The 24,929-nt window shown below is 40.3% G+C and overlaps 1 protein-coding gene across 8 annotated transcripts in view; it reads right to left on the reverse strand.

Annotated features, from left to right (window-relative positions):
* Positions 1-24,929, reverse strand: part of TBC1D5 (TBC1 domain family member 5) — a 546,905-nt gene that overhangs the window by 54,548 nt on the left and 467,428 nt on the right. For 7 of the 8 annotated variants that reach the window (XM_021069681.1, XM_021069680.1, XM_021069682.1 and 4 more), the window contains one exon: positions 7,409-7,572. In XM_021069681.1, coding sequence (XP_020925340.1) covers positions 7,409-7,572 — 164 coding nt within the window. Of the gene's footprint in view, positions 1-7,408; positions 7,573-22,228; positions 22,295-24,929 lie in introns of all 8 variants that reach the window. The other variant, XM_021069686.1, reaches the window with a different exon arrangement.

The raw sequence follows: 24,929 nt of genomic DNA on the forward strand, positions 1-24,929 counted from the left end.
TGATTCAATTAGAAACATTATAAGTAGATATCAACCACTCTTAGGTTGATAGCAACTATAATATTACCTTTGTTTTAATGTTTGTTTTTAACTGCTATTTCAACCTTTTATTAACTGGCATCAACAATTTCTCAATCCTGAGGTGCTTTAAAAGATCACCTTGTAAGAGCAAGACTCTAAGCAGGTTTGGAGAGAGGATGAAGATGGCAGAATGGAAGGACTGAAGCTCAACTTCTCTCCTAAAAACAATAAAATTCACAACCAAAGACTGAGCAATCTCCACCCAAATGGACTGGAAACCTTAAAAAAGATACCCTACTCCAGAAGAAAAAGAGGAGGCCACATCAAGAGGTAGGAGGGGTGATTTCATGATATAAGCAACCCCATACCTCCCGGGTAGGAAGCCCCACAGACTGGAAAGTAACTGGTTCACAGAGACTCACCTACAGGAGTGAGAGTTCTGAGCCCCACATCAAACTCTCACGTGTGAGGATCTGGCACTGGGAGAAAGAGCCCCTGGAGTATCTGGCATTGAAGGCCAGTGGGGCTTGTGCGCAGGAGCTCCACAGGACTGGGGGAAACGGAGACCCCATTCTTAAAAGGCGCATACGGACTTTCATGTGCACTGGGTTCCAGGGCAGAGCGAGGTCTCCATAGGAATCTGGGTCAAACCTGACTGCAGTTCTTGGAAGACATCCTGGGAAAACAGGGGTGAATGTGGCTGCTTGTGAGGGACGGACATTGAAAGCAAAGCTCTTGGGAATATTCAGCAGCAGTGCCCTTCTCTGGAGGTGGCCATTTTGGGAAAATCTGGCCCCACCCATCAGTCAGTGCTGAGAAGCCCCAGGGCAAACAACAATCCAGGTGGGATCACAGCCCCACCCCTCAGTAAACAGCTACCTAAAGACCCCTCAGGCACACAGCTGCCTCTAATCCCATCCAGAGACTAAGCCCCACCCATCAGAGGGATTAGAATCAGCTCCACATCCCAGTGGGTGGGCATCAGCCCCTCCCATCAGGAAGCCTACAGCAAGCCCCCATACTGACTTCAGCCACAAGGCGAGCAGACACCAGAAGTAAGAGAGGGTAGAACTCTATTATCTGTAAAAAGGGCACCACACCAAAAACCTACAAAAATGAAAAGACAGAGAACTATAACTCAGATGAGGGAGACAGGAAAAATCCCAGAAAATCAGCTAAGCAATGAGGAGATTCTCAGCCTCCAGAAAAAAGACTTTAGATTGTTGGTGCTAAAGATGATGTAAGGCATTGGAAATAAACTGGAGGCAAAGATGGATAACTTACAGGAAACAATGACCAAAGAGATACAAGATATAAAACTTAAACAAGAAGAGATGCAAAATACAATAACTGAAATAAAAAATTCACTGGAAGCAGCTAACAGTAGAATACAGGAGGCAGAAGAATGAGAATAAGTGAGGTGGAGGACAGATTAGTGGAAATTACGGATGCAGAACAGAAAAGAGAAAAAAGATTGAAAAGAAATGAAGAGAGAGTCTCAGAGAACTCTGGGACAATGTTAAACACTCCAACATCCGTATTATAGGGGTGGCAGAAGGAGAAGAGAGAGAGAATGAAGGACAGAAAAAATACTCCAAGAGATAATCACTGAAAACTTCCCTAACATAGGAAACGAACCACTCACTCAAATCCAGGAAGCACAACAAGTACCATATAAAATAAACCCAAGGGGAAATACACCAACACACATATTAATCAAACTGACCAAAATTAAAGACAAAGAGAAACTCTTGAAAGCAGCTAGGGAAAAGAAACAAGTCACATACAAGGGAACCCCAATAAGGTTATCAGCAGATTTTTCAGCATAAACTCTGCAGGCCAGAAGGGAGAGGCATGATATACTTAATGTGATGAAAGGAAAAAACCTCCAACCAAGATTACTCTACCCAGCAAAGCTCTCATTCAGATTTGAAGGAGAAATCAAAACCTTCATAGATAAGCAAAAGCTGAGAGAATTCAGCACCACTAAACCAGCCTTATGACAAATACTAAAGGAACTTCTCTAGGCAGAAAAGAAAAGACCACAATCAGAAACAAAATTACCACAAATGACAAGGCTCACCAGTAAAGGTATATACATAGTAGAGATACGAAATCATCCATGCACAATTATACCACCAAAATCAGAAATCATGAGAAGAGAAGGGTACAAATGCAGGACACTGGAGGTGAACTTACAATTAAGAGAACAACAACTTAAAACAATCTCATATACATATAGACTCTTATATCAAAACTTCAGAATAACTGCAAACCAAAAATCTACAATTGACACACAAACAAGGAATCTCTGGAGAAGAAATATATCTCATAGTAAATAAGTGCATAATACACCAGGAAGGGGGTCATTTAACATTATTCTTGGAATGCTGATGTCTTCTTAACATCTGATTCTGATTTCCTCTCCATCAAAGAATTTATGATAATTATAATTAAATAATGCAACTCTACAATTAAATAATACAGTTCTATAATCGTATTATTAATAACCATTTCTCTCCATGGTACAATATAAGGTCTATAATGTCTTGTTTATCACATCACCTAGAATGGTGTAATGCCTATATTGAAGAATCAATAAGACGTAACAAATTGTGAGGACATATTTATATAGTTACACTGTTTTTTAACCAATTTATGCATTTTATATTTTACTTATTTTCAGAGGGTGTATTATTTTTGTTATTCTTACTAGCTAAGGTATTCTTTTTATGATGCTATATAAAATATTTAATGGTATATAAGGCTTTCTTCTTTATAAATTTTAGTTGCATAATATACACGATTTTAATATAATGCTAATTTTTAAAGAAAGAAAGCCATACAAAATGGGATAAAGTATAGAATAAATTTCCTATTTGTCTCAGCATATTTTCCATTCCACCTCTCCAGAGGGAATCACTTAATCTGTTTCTTAAGATCCATGATATAATAATCTGCATGAATGTAATTGTGTTTAAATATATGTATTTTATTCTGTAAAAAAAATAAAAATAAAATTTCAAAAAAAAAAAAAAAAAAAGATCACCTGACTCTTGAAATCTGAAAGTCCTCATACAGTTTAAGGGCATTGGGGTTCAAAGCAAGAAATGTCTTTGCTTCAGCGTCTGGTCATTTGCTGTGTGAGAAATTGAGATGATGATGGCGTTAATGAAAAATTATCTTGAACTTTTCTGAGGACGTGGACTATCCCTATTTAACACCAAACAGGTGTGGAAATAAAAGCAAAATGGGCTCAAGGATGGCAGGGGCCTGGTCATCAGTTCTGGGTCCCTAGGGACCATTCTGGTGGCCCCAGGTAGCTCCCATGGGAGAATGACTCTCAGCTCTGGGACTGAACACTTTCCGGCTGTGTGCTACTCAGCTGAAATCATAAAGGCTTCTCTCTCTCTCTCACACTCTGTGCCTACCCTGAGTTGGCAGGTGGGCTCTGCTCATTATGCCAAAGGGCAAGAGAGCTTTGGAAGGTTCTCTGGTGGCAACACATGCCTACACTGCCAGACAGACCTGGACACATGCTTCTGACAAATCACAGAGGACACAGGTGCAAGCCTAGCAAGAGTCTAGAATGGGACAGAACTAGAATTATCTGGCAAAGAGCACTGACTATAATATTTCATAAAATCATCACCTATTATTTGGAAAACTACAGGCTTTCTCTGGCAAACGTCTGTCTACTTACTTCTCACAAGTTAGGAAATACATTAAATTCTGAATAATAATTGGGCATTCTGTTTCTCAGTTCACAGCAGGTCTATGGAGAGAGTTAGATTTACGCTATTTCTATTTTTGCTCAACTTCTCAGTTTTAAGTTACAGTAGCACCATAAAGAAAAGTAATTAATTGGTGTTGTAGACTAATCCATATGCCACCAGAATATGACAACGCAAATCACACACATCTCCATATGCCTTTCCCATTTGTTAGTCCTTATTCTGGTTCTTCATAGACATGCTCTTTGTACAGGCAGACAGCTCCTCTTCTGGTTTATTATGCCAATACATTCTATTTCTGTTGCAATTTTTAGTTATTATTTTTAATCTAAGTTATATGTGGAACACTTTGAAGAGTCAAATGATTCTACAAGGCTTGCTATGAAAAACAGCTCACATGGCCCCACCCTCCACTTCCTGTTCTCCACAAACAACCACTTTCAATTCTTTTACCCATTTTTTTTCACCTTTATTATATCTAGCTTATAATGCTGCCTCCTGATTTTTCTAGGGTGTATTATTTACTGATTTTCCACGATGCAAGATGAAGATGTACGTCTATTGACCACACCACCTGCTCCCACCCCTTCCCAAGCAAGCAGTTCCCTACCCACCTTCGCAATGCATTTTTATCATGATTAACAGTTGCTACACTTACGTTATAATGTCCATGTAAATTCTAGGCATGGCTCAGTGACCAGGTGTATCCATACACTTCTGTCTTTTCCTGTACATTCTTTGTTTTCCTTTGGGGCACTGTTCTGTGTTTTAATGGCTTAGTCTTCATAAAGTTAGCACTACTTTAAGCCTCAACTCACCCCTACTTGTGTAAATTTCTCGGTGTTCAAATATATTAGCCATTCTTCCAATTTTATCTTTTTAGAGAAATTTTTCTGGAAGCTTTGGACTTGCTCCAATCCGAGCTGGCTGTTGCTCCTTAGACCTGCCAAGCAGCTGGGCTTGATACAGTCTTGGGATTGCCTATCTCACCCTTCTCAGGGATCCTTAGGTCTTGCCCTGGATGCTCTATTTCCTGTTCTCATGTGCTTTTTATCCTTGGTGGATGCCCTCGTTTCTGTAGTGTACATCCTCCAGTGAATTCTGAGAATAGAAGCATGGGATATACCTTTTGAATCTTGAATGTCTGAAAGGTTCTCTTTCTATCCTCATACTTAATTCATTTGGTTACAGATGGACGGACTCTTGTTGGAAGCAATTTTCTCTCAGAACTCTGAAGGAATTCCTCCACTGTCTTACTTCTGGGATGCCATGTGAGATTTGGAGATATTCTAATTCCGATCCTTTGTTGGAAATCTTTCTTCCCCTCAACTTTCCCGTTTGTAGGACAGCTCTTTGTTCCCAGAGTAGTGAACTTTTTCATTGATGTATCTGGGTATGGGTGGGTTTTTACCTATGTGTTTTTCAATCTGAAAATCCAAGTCTTTCATTAGTGGAAAAAACTTATTGAATTATATTTTTGATTATTTCCTTCATTTTCTCTGTTCTCTCTTTTTAGAGCTCCTATTTTTTTAGATTTTGAACCTCCTGGGCCGGTTCTCTAATTTTCTTGTATTTCTCTCTCTTACTTTGCATTTTCTCTCTTGGATTCTATTTTCTGGGGAGGTTTCCTCAATTTTATCTTCTAAGTCTTCTAATGAGTTTTACAATTCAGATGTCATCTTTTGATTTCTAAAAGCTTTTGTTGTTGTTATTCTCTGGATGAATATTTTTTTTCTGTTATTCTCTGGATGAATATTTTTTTCTGAAGCGTTCTTCTCCTGCAAAGACGTCTCTCTTCCCAGTTGGTTTTTTTCTATTTGTCTGTCTATCAGATGTTCTCCTCCAGTATCCAGTGATCTTTGGCTGTGTTGCTCATATAAAATAGTGTAAACTACACCTACTATAAAATTCTGTGCTTAGATGGGCCTGTGGTGACTGAGTTCACTATAAAGTGAACTGGCCGTTTTCCTGGAAAACCCCTAAGAGGTTAGTGTGTTTGTGTGTTTTTTTTGTTTTTTGTTTTTATTTTTTTTAATTTGTGACTCTTGCCCAGAGAAAACCCTTCCAACCTCCTGCCTGAAAGAAATACTTACTGGTATTCTGGGAAGCAAGTGGGGTGAGGTCTGAGGATCTCCATTCAGTATTCAAATACATTCAATCCCTCTTTCTAGGAAGGCTGCATATTTCCCATAAGCAATTACTCCTGATCTCTCTCAGTCCAGAGACGCTGTTTCACACTTTCTAGAGAATGAAACCTCCAGTCTTCTCCTGTCTACTTGCTTCTTCTAGAGACTTGTGAGCAGTCACCACGTCTCCACCACCACTTTCACCCCATTTCCAGTTCCTGAGCTTCTAGAAGGTTTTGCCATCTAAGTCAAGTTGCTTCTTGGTTTTTCCCTACTGCTGGCTTAGCATTGAGCTTTCTTAGGCTGCTAAGTTAGTTTCCACTTAACATCTGCTTTCCGAGTAACAGCATCTTTTTGCTGTTGTCATCTCTGTTTCCTTATTCCTCGAGGGTTTATCATAACAACCTTAACTGTCCTTGGAGTGGAGTTTAGGAGGGAGCAGAGCTAACTGGTTGCATTAAAGCTGCTGTTCTGCTCTTCTACAAATTAGAAAATCACAGTTCTTACACAAGGAAAGCACTCCAAGAGAGTATGTAGTGAACTCTTCCCTTCAGAGAGCAAAGTATGTTGTTTAAATTACAGAGGAGGTGGCTGAAGCACCAGGAAGCTGAGTGTTTCATGCAAGGTCATAAAGTCACGCAGATAGACTTCATGCTGTTACCTAGTCTATGTGCCATAAATAATTATCCCTCAAAGGTTTCACAAGTTTCCTTCCTCCCCATCTTAGCACTGTTTCAGCAATAGTTAGGTTCTTTTCTGTAATATTTTACATTTGCACCCACTTCCAACAGGCAGATGAATTCTGCATATTAGAATATCGAGTGTTGAACTAACTATAAAATGTGACTAAATGTTTTGTTTCCTGTGAAGACGACTTAAAATTTTTTTCAGAAACAGATTTTTTAAGTAGTTGATATGCTTTAGTTACGTCCTTTTAAGTAATGTAAACAAAGGAGCTTAGAGAGTAGCTATCAATATACCATAATTTCAATGTAATTTGCGTAACTATTAAAGACAATTGGTAAAATAGTTAATTTTAGTTTTCAAGAAATACTTTAAGCTGAAAAAACAGCTTGGTTCATTTTAAGTGTCTTATTCTCTCATTTGGTACCATGCTATCTGTTATATTTTAGAAGAAAGCACAGGCTTTGACAAAGGCATTTGTAGAGAAAAAAAAAAAGGGGACCAAGATTTGGAATTTAACTTATTTTAAATCGAGCTACTTTCTTCCCCCCAGTGTAATATTGACCAGAGCCTTAAAACATTACTAAACTAGGAGTTCCCTGGTGGCCTAGTGGTTAAGGATCTGGCACTGTCACTGCTGTGGCTCAAGTTCAATCCTTGGCCTTGGGAACTTCCAAATGCTGTGGGATAAACAAAAAATACTGAATGACAATAAAATTAAAATATTTTTGATGAAATAATTCATTTTAGTTACAACAAATTTTAAGAACTTCATAAAACTTTAAAAATGCACCACCTAGAGAAAAATGAAGGATAAAAAGAGACCATCCTTGAAATACTTACAGATTCTTTTCTGCCCATAGTTTTGCTGTGTGAGCGGGAACGGGAGATGCTGCTGAAAAAGGAGTCCTTTTTAGTAGCAGATGATGGTGGGGAGCCTGTAAACTCCCTTCCTCCAGGCAGACTCTCAATACTTGGAGATGAACTGATGTTTTTAGAACTTTGTCCTGTAAGAAAAAGCGAAGTAGGAATAATGAAACAACAGACTCTTTCACTGCTGCTGAATTTACTGTGATCAATTATGATATTATTTATTCACACTGTCAACATAAAGACACTGTGGATTATTAAGATGCATGCATTTTTACATATCAGAATAGCTGACGTGTGTGTGTGTGGTGTGTGTGTCTTTTTGCCTTTTCTATGCTCCTGAGGCATATGGAGGTTCCCAGTCTAGGGGGTCTAATCAGAGCTATACCTGCCAGCCTAAGCCACAGCCACAGCAACGCGAGATCCGAGCCACCTCTGTGACCTACACCACAGCTCACGGCAACGCCGGATTCTTAACCCACTGAACAAGGCCAAGGATGAACCCGCAACCTCATGGTTCCTAGTCAGATTCGTTAACCACTGAGCCATGACAGGAACTCCAACTGATTATTTTTAAAAACAATGAAGTATGCTATAGTTTTCTACAAAAACTATATTTATACTACAATGGTCTAAGTGTGTATACATATAAAAAACTAAAATATCCAGTGTTTAGAAATCACAGGTCAAGGAAAGGACTTTCCCTCACTAATGGAATCATCCTTAATACTAGCATCCATAAAACGATTATATGGCACATTATATGAAGGTAAAAAATCTAAACTCTTCACCAGTTTTTCAAAGGAGGCTTTTTCCTTCACATTAATTGCAGGTCAGATACACAGCGACCCCCGCCCATGGTAGAAAGCATTTGGAAATGGGATGAGGTGCTGGGTCAAAGGGCTGTGGCCCAGACTGGCCCCTGCATCAAGGTGGGTGCATCTGTGACTCCAGCAGTGCCTTTTACACTGAGAAGTTCTGGAGCCGTGGCGCTCCCTTAGGCAAGAACAAAGGCTCTAGGAAGGCCAACTGGGAGGGTAGCATGGTGCAGAAGGCAGAAATGAACCCGAGTGGCTGTGGCCTGACCTACACAAGTCTCAGTACAATGGGGACTGAAGGACCTAGCACAGTACCCGGTGTGCATTCACTCATCCATTGGCTCGTTGTAACTGAGGGCCTAAAGTGCCACACGCTTGTGGATGCAGGGAAGCAGGGGAAATTAAACCATCAAAAATTCCTCCCTTTGAGGAGTTCACTTTCCAGTGAGAGGAGACAGACAGATACATTAGTAAAATAAGTACAATTTTAGATGGTAGTAAATACTGTGAGAAAAATAAAACAGTAAAGGGCGCTGCGAGTATTGAGTGCAGTTTTAAACAGGATGATCAGGAAGGCATCACTGACTTGAGGGGTATGCCATTTGGGAAAAAAAAAACTTGAAAAAGGTAAAATACCAGCTTTACAGATAATACAAAGGGACGGCAAGCAGGACCTCTGTGTTTTCAGGGGACAGCAAGGTGGCCAGGGAGGCGAAAGCTAAGAGTGAGGGGCAGGGGTGAGGTCAGGGAAGCAGAAGGGCATGGCATCATGTGGGGATTGGTAGACAATTTTGATGACTTTCACTCTGACAAGGGAAGCCAGTGGAAGCCACTGGAGGATCTGAACAGAGTGATATGATTTGACTTAATTTTCTCTGACTACTGTGTTGGGAATAGAATTAGTGATAGGAATGGAGCAAGAAAGTGGTCAGAGTCTACACAAAACCGACTAGATTTGTTGACAAATCCATCAGAGATGTGGGAAGAAAAGAGGGGTCAAGTTTAACTTCAAATGCTTTAAAATTAATTGTAAGAGGTGAACACCTCTGCTTATATACTGAAAATCACTGAATGATACACTTAAAAAAGGTAAACTTTATGGCATAGGAATTGTACCTCAATAAGCTGCTGCTTTTATAAAGTCAGTTTTCACATGTGACTGCCAGCCAGGGACCAGCAGTAAAGGGCTCTCCCAACTACACTCTACTAGGAACTCAGCCTCAGGGCTTCCTGCCCAGCCTCCAGAGACTTCTGCGAGGTCTACATCACAGTCTGATGACTATTCCCTCCCCTCTCTTCCTGTCACATGTTAGTCCCTAATAAACCTTTGTACTTGTAGCTCTGTCTCAGGGTCTGCTTCCTGGACAATCCAAACTGCAGTGGGTGATGTCAGGGCTGAGTCTTGAAGGCAAGCAGAGGTGGCCCTGGGGCTGGGAAAGGAGGGGGTGCAGGGCTCCTGGGGCCACAAAAGCACCTTCAGGTTCTAGACTATCAAAGTTCCACCTGTTACTGTCTTAATATCTTCTTTCTTTTGTCTTTTTTTTTTTTTTTAAGGCCATACCCACGGCATGTGGAGGTTCCCAGGCTAGGGGTTGAATCAGAGCTGTAGCCACTGGCCTACACCATAGCCACAGCAACACCAGACCTGAGCCAGGTTTTCAACCTACGCTGCAGCTCATGGCAATCCCAGATCCTTAACCCACTGAGCGAGGCCAGGCATTGAACCTGTGTCCTCATGTAAACTAGTCAGATTCGTTTCCACTGAGCCATGACGGGAACTCTTCTTTTTTCCCTTTTTTTTTTTTGCTTTTAAGGGTCGAACCCATGGCATATGGAGGTTCCCAGGCTAGGGATCTAATTGGAGCTGTAGCCACTGGCCTACACCACAGCCACAGCCACTTGGGATCCGAGCAGAGTCTATGACCTACACCACAGCTCATAGCAATGCCGGATCCTTAACCCACTGAGCGAGGCCAGGGATCAAACCCTCAACCTCACGGTTCCTAGTCAAATTCGCTTCCACTGCACCACAACTGGAATCCTCTTCTTTTTGAAGAATAGTTTACTGGACATAGAATTATTGAATATATCATCCTACTGCCTTCTGGCCACCATGATTTTTTATGAGAAGTCAGCTATTAATCTGAGGTTCTCTTGGACACCATGCATAGTTCTTCTCTTTCTGCTTTCAAGATTCTCTCTTTGTTGTTGGCTTTTAGCAGTTTGTCCATGATGTGTCTAGGTGTGGATCTCTTTTGAGTTTATCATGCTTGGAGATAACTGAGCTTCTTAGATACACAGACTAATGTTTCTCATAAAGCTGTGGAATACTTCAGTCAGCATTTCTTTAAATATTCCTTCTGCACAACTTTCTTTCTCTGAGCGTCTCCTTCTTGGACTCCTTTCATCTGTATATTGGTACATTTGATGGTATTGTGAGTGTCTGGAACTCTGTTTTCTTTCTTTCTTTTGTTTTTCTGTTTTTCAGACCAGATCATCTCAATTGACAATTGACAGAAAGTTATGATTCTTTCTTCTGTTAGCTCAAATCTGCTATTGATTCTCTGTTGTAAAGTTTTCATTTTTGTTATTGTATTCCAACTCTAGAATATCTATTTGCTTCTTTAAAAATATTTCTATCACTTTATTGATATTGTCTATTTGGTGAGACACTGGTCTCATACATTCCTTTAGATCTTCAGACACAGTTTAACTTTTTCAAGATATTAATAGTAGCTGATTAATAGTTTACTGATCTAATAAGTACATGTCTCTGCTTCCTCAGGGGCAGTTTGTACTGATTGCTTTATACCCTGTAATATGGGCCATACTTTTCCTATTTCTTTCCTGTCTCAGAATTTTTAATTGAAAACTGGATATTTTAACAAAATAATGCATCAGCTCAGCAAATTATATTCCATTTATCCCACAGATTTTTTTTTTTTTTTGGCTATCTGTTTTCCTTTCTTTCTTTCTTTTTAATGACTTCCCTAAATGAATTCTGTAAAGTCTATATTCCTTGCTGCTGTGTGCCCCTGAAGTCTTTGCTCAGTTAGCTTAGTGGTCAGTTAGGACACAGGAATTTCCTTTCCTTAAATGCCTTGACCCAGTAAGTCTCTGAGCCTTTGCTGGAGGCTCTGTGCCTGTGTGTTAGGGCATGGCTTCAGTGCTCCAGAGGGCAGTTTACAATTCTGCGCTGGCCTTCATTCTGCCTATGCAGAGCTTCAAGTTCATCTGGAGATGACAGATTAAACCCTTCTTAATCCCTTTCCTGGGCATGTGCACAATCCTGCATGTATGTGGCCTTCTAGATTCCCAGGAATATACTGGAGTTTTTCAACCCCTCCAATGGATGTCTCATTCCTTAGATTTTTCCTTTTAAGTTTTTTGCCTGCTCTGATTTTCCTGTTAAGTCTTTGGTTAGCCTCTCATTTGCCCCATTTTTTCCCTTGGGCAGCTGTGATGTTAAGTAAGTGGCACTGATTATTTTCAATGAATGCCCTTTGGATAGGGTTTATCCCATAGCAAGTTCTGAATAAAGTCAAATAAAGAAAAGTCTTGTGAAAGAGGCTTTTTGAGGAAGCTCCTGGACAGGTCAATTAGTGACAATTAACTGGGGATGGGACTTGTAGGGTGTTCCAGATTTATTCTTTTTCCTCTAGTGCTTATGAGACTACTGGTTATAAAACTCTATAGCAGAGCTGGAGAGAGGAAGTGGAATCAAAGAAAATTAAAATGTTACAAGGCATGCTGTTAATGAGATTCAGCCATTTTTTCCCTGAATATGTGCTCCTCAAATTTACTCAATCCTTTGATTAATTTCCAGAGTTCTGAAAAAGTTGATTATGGCAGATCTGCCACTCTTCTTGTTACTTTTATAGAGAAACAGATTTTTCAGAGGGCCTTACTCTGTTATTCCAAAAGTACTTCCCTCTCTAACTTGCTTTTTGGACTTAACTTGGTCATGAAAATTTGTCGTTGTTATATATAAAAATACATCTTACCCTTTTTAATGAATGCAGAGAAAAAATTTTATAACACTCCTAGTTAGGTTTTTCTAATATTTTTGTCTTCATAAACAAAATGACAACACTCTAGAGAGGTACATTTAGGTAAGTTGGTTATTTCTATAAGGCAAATTTACATAAATGGAATGGCTATGTACATTTTAAATTTAGATAAATGATTCCAAATTGCTTCTCCTAAGATTTTTAACATACATATATGTGTGTATAATATATATTTATATATAAGTATAAAGGTAACATGATGTATTGCATCTTTATCCATTTATTTATTTAATCTGATGGAGGGAGGGCTTTATTGTGTTAACTAAAAGTTTCTTGATAACTACTGAGCAAGGCTGAATGTCTTTTAACATATTAATATAGGCCATCTGCAAATCCTATGTGAATTGTCTCACCTCATTTTATTTTATTATTATTATTTGTCTTTTAGGGCCACACCTGAGGCATATGGAAGTTCCCAGGCTTAAGGGTTGAATTGGAGCTGAAGCTGCCAGCCTACACGACAGCCACAGCAATGCCAGATTCAAGCTGCGACTGTGATCTACACCACAGCTCATGGCAACGGGATCCTTTAACTGGCTGGGTGAGGCCTGAGCGAGGCCAGGGATCAAACCTGAGTCCTCATGGATACTAGTAGGGTTCATTACTATTGAGCCACAATGGGAACGCCTGCTCATTTTATTTTTAAAGACTTGTTTAGGGCGTTCCTCCGAAATTCTAGAACATAGCCCCTTGTATATATGTGGCATTTTTTACCCCAAGGTGATAAAATGGGAAGCAATTTGTTTACATAAAACTAGGTTTTTCTTTTCCCTTTATATCTTCTCATTGTTCTTTGGAATTCTACTTCTTTAGTAGTTTTTATTTCTTTAGGGTGGTGGAAGATAAAACTAAAACAAAAGAAATGTTTGCTCAGCTTTGAGTTTCTAATTACTTTTGAAAGTCCACAGAAAAAAAGAAATCCAAGAAGCCAAAGCATTTTGATAAGCAAGAACATGGCTTTTTCACAAAATGAAAGGAAAAAATTCCATCTTTTTCTGAGTTTGTACAATTGAATGTATCTGTTCCTTCAAATTTCAGATTACCCACCTATAAGATTTATATATATATTTATGTGTGTGTGTGTGTATAGCAATATCATAAGATTTGTCCAAACTTAAAGACTAAGCTAACACATATTATAATTCTGTACCAGAGAGGGTGACTCCAAGGAGCTATCAGATTTGGGGAATGGGACCATCTAGCCAGCTTTTAGGAGACACACACACACACACACACACACACACACACAGAGTTTTTCCCAGAAACAAAAAGCCAATGGTTAGATGGTCAGGTTGCTTGTATTCCCACTTGTATTACAGAGGCCGCATTTCACTGAGAGCAGGGTTGTGGTCACTACCAGCTTCACCTGTTGAGAAAAGCTGGCATAGTGGGTGCTATGTTGTGGGGCTATGGTAAAGGTCTCCTGATGTTCAATTTGGAAAATCTAACCAGGACTGAATACATCAGGGCTGCTCAGCAGAAATATAATGTGAACCATGTATTTCATTTTTAATTTTCTAGTGTCCATGTTTAAAAAACAGGTTAAATGAATTTAAATATTTTACTCAACCAAACATATCCAAACTACTATCATTCCAACTTGTAATTAGAATTTAAATATTGAGATAGTTCACATTCATTTTTTCATTCTAAGTCTTCAAAAGCCAGTGCACCTTTGATACTCACAGCATGTATTTCAAGTGCTCAAAGACCCTGTATGGCTGGGGGAGACCACACTGGACATGACAGGTATAAATCAGCTAACGGTCTAAATTTCCAAATGTATTTCAAACCTGTGGGCTGTTACATAAAGTAACCACCATGACAAAATAAGCTGATGATATATCTGGAAGAAAACTTTCAAATACCTGCTTTAATAAATTAGTTTACCAATTATTTACTTTGTAAGAATAAATACCCAGCTATCCAACCCAGAGAGAACTTGAAAGTGGTTTGTACTCATAAAGAACAAACTCCATACATTTCCTTGGTAGCCCTTATTTTGCTTGGCACACCTCCTTTTCAGAGATAACACTAAGTCAGTGCTTATCTCAACGATTTCTGAATGATCAAATTCCTCATTAGCGGTAGTGTTAATAAAGCGCCACTTGGCCTGTATCTCATATAAAACTCTGTAAAAAATACATTTCCCCTCGACTATAGAAACTAGCTCACTACCATTTCTATGCCCTTTGGGAACATAACCATTTAGACCTGAAGAGGATGGAGCTACCAGCACACGAGACAGAAGAGAGGACTGTCACACTTCCCTATCTCTCCAGGCCTGGCACACGTGGTGAGGCAGAAGGGGTAAACGGATGGGACATCCCATCACCTAGGCCTCACCTGGACGGCTCCCGGGCTGGGGAGGCAGTATTCTCAACACCTTGTAGCCCACAAATTGCGCAGTGGTTCTCAAGTGCTATAAACCTTTTAAAGTTTTAACTGATGGGAACATTATTAGCCATTTTTTGATCTGCACCAAAACCCAATGCTTCTCTGCAGTGACCATGCCCGATGCTTTACCCTTAATCTGGTGAGCCACCAGAGAATTCCAGCCCATTCTTAAACACGTTGCTGCAGAGCCCTGCCCTGATCTTCCCCGTGGGACTGAGGCACGTATTCTCCAGGATGCTGGGCATGGGGGCTGCTGATGGCTCTCCTGGGTTCCTCTCTGGAAACAGACTCCAGAAGAAGAGCTGCTTTGGCAGGATCACGCCCTTCCCCAAAGAATAGCTCCAATTCGGTGATTGCTTTGGGAAGACAGAGGACAAAGGTCAGCCCCTAGCTTCAAGACAGACGATCTCAGCCCAGAGGTCCCAGCAGCAACTGCAATGTATTCCCGTCTTTCCACTCCCCAGGCACTCCTCCAAAGCTTCCTATCCACAAACTTTGCCTCAGTTTATTTCTCCAAAGGCCTGACCCAAGACAATGATTTACAAAAACACCCTAAGGCATCCCCCCACCCCTGCTTTTTAGGGCCACACCTGTGGCGTATGAAAGTATCCTGGCCAGGGGTCAAGTAAGAGCTACAGCTGCCGGCCTATGCCACAGCCACAGAACACTGGATCTGAGCCGCATCTGCGACCTACACCACAGCGTGGGTGTAGATCCTTAACAGAGCCAGGTATGGAACCTGCATCCTCATGGGTACTAGTCAAATTCTTAATCTGCTGAGCCACAACGGGAACTCTAAGGCATTCCTGAATATGCTAAATACAGACCTATTCTTACGCCACCTCAAGCATGTAGTCTCTGCTTCAAAATCAAACATGGGGGAACATGCCCTGTGCAGAGTGATCTTATGAAATGCCAACAGAAGCCGCTCAGCACTGAGGATGGGGGGTGTGACCACAACAGGAGCTCTTAAGAAGCTCCTAAACCAGCAGCATAGGTGAAATACAGACGTGTACTCACACTGGCTAGCCTACCACCACAGGTGATAAAAGCAAATGCATAAGTGTAAACAGTGCTCCTTTTTCAGATTCTAAAATCTTAAAATCTGAAGAGTTGGGGTGGTGGTGGAATGGGTGACCCAGGGAGGGTCATTTTGGGCAGATTACACAGCATCCACAAGGCAGTTAGACCGCTGGGAACATCAAATCCTTCAGAGCTTCTTGCCATCCATTTGGAATTGAAAATGACATCAATACCAGAGTAAATAAAATAAGATTAAGTTCGACAGAGTGCTTTTTTTCACTGGATGATTATTTCAATGGTTTTCTTGGGGAGAGAAGGACATCATATAAATGCTTTCTCATTCTTGCTGGTACTCTAAATGTGAGCTCTTTCTCCTCTTGGTAACCCAGCTGTGGGGGAGGGAGGAAAGAGGGAAGGTGAAGCTCCACAAGCAGGGCCAGTCAGCCCATAAGAGTGCCTTGTCCCCATGCAAAAGGGCTGGCCTTTCTCTTGTCAGTAGTGATGGCTGTTATTATAGATTTTAAGCAGGAAAGTAGCCTGAGGGTTACAGGAGCTTGGCTGAACAAGGCATCTCTTGTACTGGCCCACGCAGGAGATTTTAAGGGCCCCAACTAGAGCTGGGGTGGCAGATGAGAGAGGCGTTTCCAAGGCAGAGTTCCTCAAACCGACACCTGCTGAGTCTGACACACCTGGGCTTGAATCTGAGCTCTGCGGATACCTAGTTGTGGGGCACTGAACAAGTCATTGACAGTGTCCCCACTCCCCCCCGCCCCAACAGGCCACAGTTCTCATCCACAAGGGAGGCATCTGTCGCATATGGGCTGTGTGTCCTACGTGGGGCGCGTGTGGCCCCAGCATCTGTGATGTCCCCCAGCGGATGCAGACCATGACCAGCATGATGGCCAGTTCCAAATCCAGGTCCTCTGGTTACAGACCTGCCAAAGGACTGTCCTGGCACTGGCTTCACTGAGCGGTGACTGCCCACAGGCTTCAACTAACTGGCTCGAAGCCCAGGGCCCCATGATCACCACACCAAGGGGCACCCAGTAGGGCAACCTAGCCTGTCCTGCTGGTTCAGATGCTCACCCCATGTGAGCTGTGTCTGCATGAGAGGGGGATGCACCTTCCTATAAAGTGAGAAAGGTGCTCTTTGGTCTACATATGGTTGTGTCTGGCTATATTAAATCCTTCCTTCATTCTCTGTCCTTCTTTGAAACATGCAGCTAAAGCTCTGGGTCCCACGTGCTATGTGTCAAATGGTCAAGAGCCCAAGGTGACTGAGTGAGCTTCAAAGGCAGCAGCAAGGAGCCCTGACTACAGAGTGGCTGGAAGCAAGGACAGGAGGAAGGGCAAAAATATAGCCAGGTCCTCCATTGCCCATGTACAATATTTTCATGACTTTCCTTTCATTAAACTCATGGGAAGCCAGAAAGGCTGGGGTGTGCTCCTAAAGAGTCAGGCAGAACTTCATGAATTTGAGGCCAGCTGAGGATTTGGACTCAGGACACCCAAAGGCAAAATGCTAGGAGGCTAGAAGTCTGGGAGTTGTTGGTGGGAGGCTGGGCTCAGAGGAGTGGGAAGGGCAAAGCCTGACAAGCCCGGTGCTGTGGCCATAGAAAGGGAGTTGCCTTCATGTCAAACAGGGACCCAGGTGAAGACAGGACGCAGCTGGCCCTTGTCTGGCGACACTCTGTTACCTCATGGACCTGAGTGACAGACAGCAAGAGGGCGCATGTCCAATCATTAAAACATACATCTTGGTGCCAAAAGAGGGGAAAGGAAGCAGGCTGTCCCTGAAGCCCTTGAGAGACCCTGTTCCAGCTCCCAGAGAGGTCAAGTGCTGTCCCATCCAGGGCTGGAATGCACACATGGGGCTTCAGATTGTCAGAAGTAATTATTAAGAAAAGACAGAGGTGTCGAGTTGGTTCCTCCACATATTTGATTCTGAAAACCAAAGAGGGACTTGGTAAGGAAAACATATAATGATGCTGCTCTCACACCCTGCACCCCCCCCCCCCCCAGCAGGTAGTGCCCTGAAGTGCTTCCTGTGGGGGCAGGGGGTGGTAACTCCCTAAAACTGCCTTGGAAGCAGCTGTTCTTTTTCTCTCTTCGCAGATGAGAGGTCAGGTGGCCTCCCTGGGTCCTCCAGCGAGGCAGTGAAGGAGGCATGGTTCAAACCCAGGCCCGACTCAGAGCCGTGCTGGGCAAAGATGCACCATGGGCTCGTCTAACAAGGGCGGTGCTGGGTGGGCTGTAGTCAAAGTGACCTCCCATTAGAGTAAGAAAAGTGGAATGAGGTTGTTTGGTAGCAAAACACAGGTTTTGACCTTGTTCTCAATCTAAAACCAGCTCATTTATTTAACGTCTTTTGGAATAAGTGTTCCCAAAAGAGGCATTTTCTAGCTCATTGATGCTCCCCCCCCAAGTTTGTTTTACATAATCCACATTTCTCTGCCTTCTTAAAGTGATTATTCAGAACATAATGGAACTACTTGTCCTGCTTCAGGGCTGTCATTTCTCAGCAACACCCAGAGTGACCTGTACAGGGTCATCCGTGATCTGACCTCCCTCTTCTTTGTTCGACCAGCTGCTTGTTGTCTGCACTGGGACCTTTCTGTTAGTGCTTTCTTCTGGAAGGTCCAGCAGGAGGTCATCTCCAGACAGGAGGTGCTATCACGTTAATGTGACATGCATGTTACGCCTCAGTTTAAAATCTACTTTTTTTTTCAAGAAGGAATTATAAGAACCTAACAATGGTGAAATGGGCTGACAGAAAAAAAGTGGGAGGAGGAAGGGTCCCTCCACCCCATGTAATTCTTTTAGTTAATCAGGATTGTCTAATATTACATGTGCTTTAGTTTTACCTTGAAGATGTCAACAGCGGTTATTTGGGCAAGGAGATTTTTCACCTTTTTAAACCTTTTTTATTAAAAACAACAACAACAACAACAACTGATACATACAGCCCTATGTTCATAGCAACACTATTACAATTGCCAAGATATGGAAACAACCGAAATATCCACTGACAGATGAATAGATAAAGATGTGGCATATGTGCATGCATGCACGCACATGCGCGCGCACACACACACACGCTGGATTGTTAGCATAAATAAATGAAATAATATCACTGACAGCAACATAAATAGACCTAGAGATTATCATACTAAGTGAAGTAAGTCAGAAAGAAAAAGACAAATACTGTATGAGATCATTTATATATGTAGCATCTAAAATATGACACAAACGAACTTATCTACAAAACAGAAACAGACTCACAGACATAGAGAACGGACTTGTGGTTGCCAAGGGAGGTGGGGGTGGGGAAGGATGGACTGGAAGTTTGAGGTTAGCAGATGCAAGCTATTATATATAGAATAAACAACAAAAAGTCCTACTGTATATAGCACAGGGAACTCTATTCAACATTCTGTAACAAATCATAATGGAAAAGAACAAAACAACCTGATAAATGTTATTTAATCATATCTATGTGTATACATTATGTATATACATTGATATCTATAACATAAATACATACACACAAATACACATTTTTAAAATGCCTATGGTGACAACTTAAGAAATATAAATGTTTTTCTTAAGAGTTCAGTATAGGGTAATACTTATATACTTCTGTTGTTGGAAAGTCTAAATTCTCTTTGGAAGTACTGTCTGTGTATTTGTGTGTGTGTGTGTGTATGTCCCCAAGTTTTAAAGTTTTTTAGCTTGTGAATAACTTCCTAAATATCTCTCCAAAAAAAGTTTCTGGGGATATGCCATTTCCAAAAATAATTTTAAAGAAACTCTTTTAAAGAAACTCTTCAAGTTGTCAAAAAATGAACTGTCCATTTTTTATGATTGCAACCCATACTGAGAAACATAAATGGAATTTCCCAACAATTTTCCAAAAATTATTTATTGACTTCAATGGTGAAGTCTCATTTTATATTCAGAATTTTCTTCAAAAAATTAAAACCCATATAATCATTGTGTGTTAGAAGGCAAAGATACAGACAATAAACCTTATGGAAAGAAAAGACTATATATAATCAAAGAATCATTGAAAGTATTGGTATTTACTTAATTTCTTGAAATTTCCTGCATTGCTTTGAAAAAAAAAAAAACACTTGAGAAAGTGTGAAGGATAGTTTTATTTCCCTAAAATGAAAAGTATATCTACTCTTATTATATAGGGGAATATAGGAAGGTTTGGCACCTCTGATGAAACTCCCCAACTTCTAACACTACTTATCTTAACAAGCAGAGATTGTTAGGAAGTTTTTTTATTGCCACCACTAATTATTTTGGTTTATTTCTACTCCTCCCTGCTTAATGACACTGCAGGAAGTGTGTTGAGGAAAACACAAAGCGACTTCTCTAAAGCAGGCTAGGTATTGTCTCACTATCTCATTCCAGACTGGAAGCTGTTTATTTGGCCTCGTTTCTCAAAGCTGCTGTCAGAGTAGGGCAGGTAGGGGAATTCAGAACAAGGTATCCAGAACAAGAGCTGGTTCCTGACCGAGCGGGCTTGCTTGGGTCATCTAAGGCAGTAGGTGATGCCCAAGCAGCCTGGTGAAGCTGAAGGGAAGGCCAAGGGACCAATGAAAACAGAGCTTGGCACACAGTAGGCACTGAATAAATACCTGTTGAATAAGTGAATGAGATGATTCTACTTAGAGAACACAAGTTATGTGAACGAAATGGTACGACCTCCTTCTTTAAGATTCTATTTAAAGAACAATATTGTTCATGTGGCTCTGGTCTGCAGGAAAACATGGATTGAGCAACAGCCCAGAAGCAGAAGTCAGAACAGGCAAGCCCTTCCCTAGCTTTCTCTTCCCACAGGTATAAACCATGGGGCTTCCACAGCTAGAGATATACTCTGCAGCAAGGTATCTCTGGGATAACAAAACTCTTGTTAAAAAGCAGCCAGAGAGTGGGTGGTGGGAGCTCAGATTTTAATTTTAGGAAACTAATTTAAGTCCTATGAATTCTCACCACATCAAATGACCACATCACTATCCATTTAAGTGCAATAACGGACCAAGCTAAAGAGCAGATACTAAAAGTAAACAGCAGCCTTTCACGGAATCCCCGAGCTTGAAAAGCCCTAAACTAAAGGTCAGCTGGTTCAATTATCAGAACAGAGCCAGAAACTGTACCTGTGAAACGAGGAACCATATATAGAAGTAAGATCACATCCTTCTTTTGCCGCAGTATGTTTTTCTAAGATGTTAAGAGAACACACCATTCTTCTCCTAATCACAATATATTATTTTCTGTAAATTTATTTAAAAGCACAGATATCATGGTGACATATCACATTTAGAACAGTATTTTAATACTAGTAGTATGACTATATTTTAAACTAAGGAAGACATGAATTTCAATTGATACTACTTCCTTTTTTAGTGTGAATTTGAGTGGAGGATTCTGTTTTTTTTTTTAATAATGTTTTAATTTTTTCCATTATAGCTGGTTTACAGTGTTCTGTCTCTTTTCTACTGTACAGCATGGTGACCCAGTTACATATACATGTACACAGTCTTTTTTCTCACATTATCGTGCTCCATCATAAGTGACCAGACGTAGTTCCCAGTGCTACCAGCAGGATCTCAGTGCTAATCCATTCCAAAGGCAATAGTCTGCATCTATTAACCCCAACGGAGGATTTTTAAAGTTAGTCTAGACTTCCATTTAATACAGAATTCCTCTCTATAACATATTTTATCTAAAAGATTACACAATAAAAGATGAACCTAGCTACTTTAAATATTTATATATTTCTAAATTTCACAGGAGGTGCTGAATATGGGTTATTTTTATTTTGCATTTCTTAAATAAACCTTTTCTAGATTTTGAACAAATGGTTACAATAAATATTATCTTTTTATTTTAAGCCACTGTCAATTACTGTGCAGAGATTTGCCATGCTGAACTTTAATTCTGTTAATTAATTCATAATACAAAGCCTATACTTAAAAACATATTTCAAAATTGAGTTATAATTCTTTTAGGTAAAATGTAATAAGTACCTCTGGCTAATACATACAACAATATGCATAGAAACAACATATAATATAATCAGAGCTAATTTGTCAAATACTGTCACAAAGCACTAATGCCATAAAAAGAACACCTCAGCGTGAGCTGCCAAATAAAATGTGGTTAAAATAACCATAAAATATAGAGTGATCATGTTTTTCAAGGAAAGGGGCTGGGACAAACTTAATTAAAAAAAAAACAAAAAACAAAAAACCCCAAAACCTCACATCTTAGCCATATTCAGCACCGCCACCACTGTATGACATGTGAGGGGACTTTTGTTCTAAACAACAGTGCCACCCAGTGGCTGAACAATGGAGTGAACTGATAAACAGCATGAATGGAGGGCAGGCAAAAAGGAAAATGGAGTTTCGGAGGCGGCAATGAGAACACTGCAGGCAAAGAAACAGACCACAGTGCCATGGTAACTGTACCTGGGAGGTCAGTTAGAGTCTGGACAGGAACAGAAACCTGAGCATCACTTCCTGTAACTACATCGCCTGGATTTCATAAGAAAAAATAATTAGATTTCATAAAAAGGAAAAAAAATCAGCTTTTCTTTCATATTTAATGTTGTAATTCTTTTACTTATCAACCTAATTATTAAAAGTACAGTGAAACAGAAAATACAATCTTAGAAAGATGAATATAAAGTATTTTTTAAAGAAAATAATTTTTTAAAAGTGTTTCCCAAAAAGTTTTTGTGCATGTTTTCCTTAGAGAAAAAAACAAGTTTCTACTAGTCTGAAGCATAGGAATCTTTAGCAATCAAAAGATTTTGCTGAGCAGATTTTGTTATGCTACAAATAACAGCATGATTTTATATGTTCTTATTTTTTTAAAAATGTCTTTATCCATAAGTAAGTTACATGCATTTAAGAAGTAAGCATGCTTCTCAAATTGACTTCCTCCTACAACAGACAAAATTTATTTTTAACTAAACTTGAAGTCAGTTTCATCTGTGATAAAATAAAGACCTAAACAAGTTCTAATTTCATATTAGGTAATGAAAAGATTTCATAAGTTACCACATGCGCTTATAAATGTCAACATGTAAAAATAAATCTGTGAACTGCATACCCTTTAAACTTGATATGCTTATTATAGGCGAGATTTCATTTACAAATTGGACCTATAGTAAATGCTTAAAATGTTCAAATTCAAAGAAACAGACAAAGGAAGGGAGGGATAGAGGAATGCATTTTAAGACTACGGGAAAGAAAGGAAAAGGAAACACCATGCAGCATTTCACAGGAGCACTGAGAAGGAAGATTTTTGGGGTTCTCTGGTTTCTCTCCTGGGTGACAAAGTTCAACATGAAGCACAGTCACTACCAACAGACTCATCCCCTGGAGAGATCACTATCTGAAGTCCTACGCTATTTTGAGTTGAACAAGCTAAAAAAAGAGCCTTCTTAAAGGGAACCATATTTTCTATGTATAATAATGTATCAGCAACAGATCTGCTTTCCCTGTAACTTTTACACAATAGTAAAAAAAAATCAATTTTTGAATTATACAACAACCCTGGTCCCATGACACACTTGCTGCAATTATGATTTACAGTACAGCCAGCTCATCTGGAAATTATTGGGTTATAATTAGACCATCCCTATCAATTAACAGTACATGCATTTATATTCTCCTATAACTGAAACAAAATCTATAAATAGGTACTTACTCCAAACAAGTGATAAACAACTTTTAGTGGCACTTCTCAGGTCCTGAATTTTCATAAAATAGTTGGCTCTCTATTCACTGGTAAATGATGTGCCTCATTATCTGTACATTTGAAGATTTTCAGTTCTATGCTTGCTACCCACACTACTCTGCTGCTTCTGGATCACCCATTAATGTATATTTAGAGACTGAAAACTAATTTTAATATGGGATGTCACCAGGAAAATAATGGAGGCTCATCAGTGCTCTTTCAGGACCCACCCCAACACATACACCAACGGCAGAAGGCATTGCAAGCACCAGATATATGAATTCCAGGGGTTCCATAGAACTCTTCCCCTATATAAGCACAGCTCATCAACAGTTAACAAACCTATGAAAGTCATAAGCATTTCCATCTGTATAAACAACCATTTTTCAAAACAACTTTCAAAGTTTCCAACAGAGCACACTAAAAAGGCTGCCCTATATCTTTGCCTTGAAGGCACTAATCACATGCTGTTCCAAGATGGTCACAAGCCCTGTTCCAACGTGAGCCTTCTGAAGGGGAAACACTGTGCTCACTCATTTCTGGGGCTAGGTGACACCACTGCAGACTTGTCAGCGTCATAGCACAGGAGGACACTTGTGGGAAACCCCAGCACAAAGAACCAATACTGGAGAAGAGTTAATATATCTGTCACCAAGGAACCACAGGTTTTCGGAACTGGGAGGCTCCCTAGGGATCAGTCCAAACCTCTTATTGCAGGTGAGGAAGAGGGTCAGAGTGAATGAAATAAGGGCATCACACAGCCCGAGCTTCTACTGCTATAAACTCTTCCCCTTTCCTTTTATTTGATACTATTCAAAACTTTATGCAAGCATTAGCCAGACAATTTGTCTTCAAGGGTTTTTTGTTTTTGGCCGCACCTGCAGCATGTGAGCTTCCTAGGCTAGGGATTGAACCTGAGCCACAGCAGCAACCAGAGCCACAGCAGTGACACTGCAAGATCCTTAACTGCTAGGCCACCAGGGAACTCGATTTGTCTTTAATATGAAGGTAGACAAGCCTTTTCTAGGTTGACATGAGAAAACAAATCAGAAATAAAAAGGAGAGTTGCTAAACAAGACCACTGTTTTCCAGCGCAGGGATCAGTTACAAAATGCCCTAGTGACACTCATGTTCCAAATTCTTTGCTTAAGTGCTCTGTTGTTTCCGTATAACTGGGGACTTCGTTTTCATCAATTGTTGCATCCTCAAGCGCTTCATTTCTCACTTACTGTGATATTAATACTTGACATTTCCTTAGAGACACAACTTTATATTTCTATAGTCATTTGGCTTGGTTCCTCAGAAAATTTAAGCTACGGCATTAAGAGATTCTCTGACTCATTTGCCTGCCATCAGTTAGAATTACTACTGACGACAGCTTGTTATCAAAGCAATATTGAAATCATATTTGTTTAGAACAATAAA

This window comes from Sus scrofa, chromosome 13, assembly GCF_000003025.6.
Source record: "Sus scrofa isolate TJ Tabasco breed Duroc chromosome 13, Sscrofa11.1, whole genome shotgun sequence".
Lineage (NCBI taxonomy): Eukaryota > Metazoa > Chordata > Mammalia > Artiodactyla > Suidae > Sus > Sus scrofa.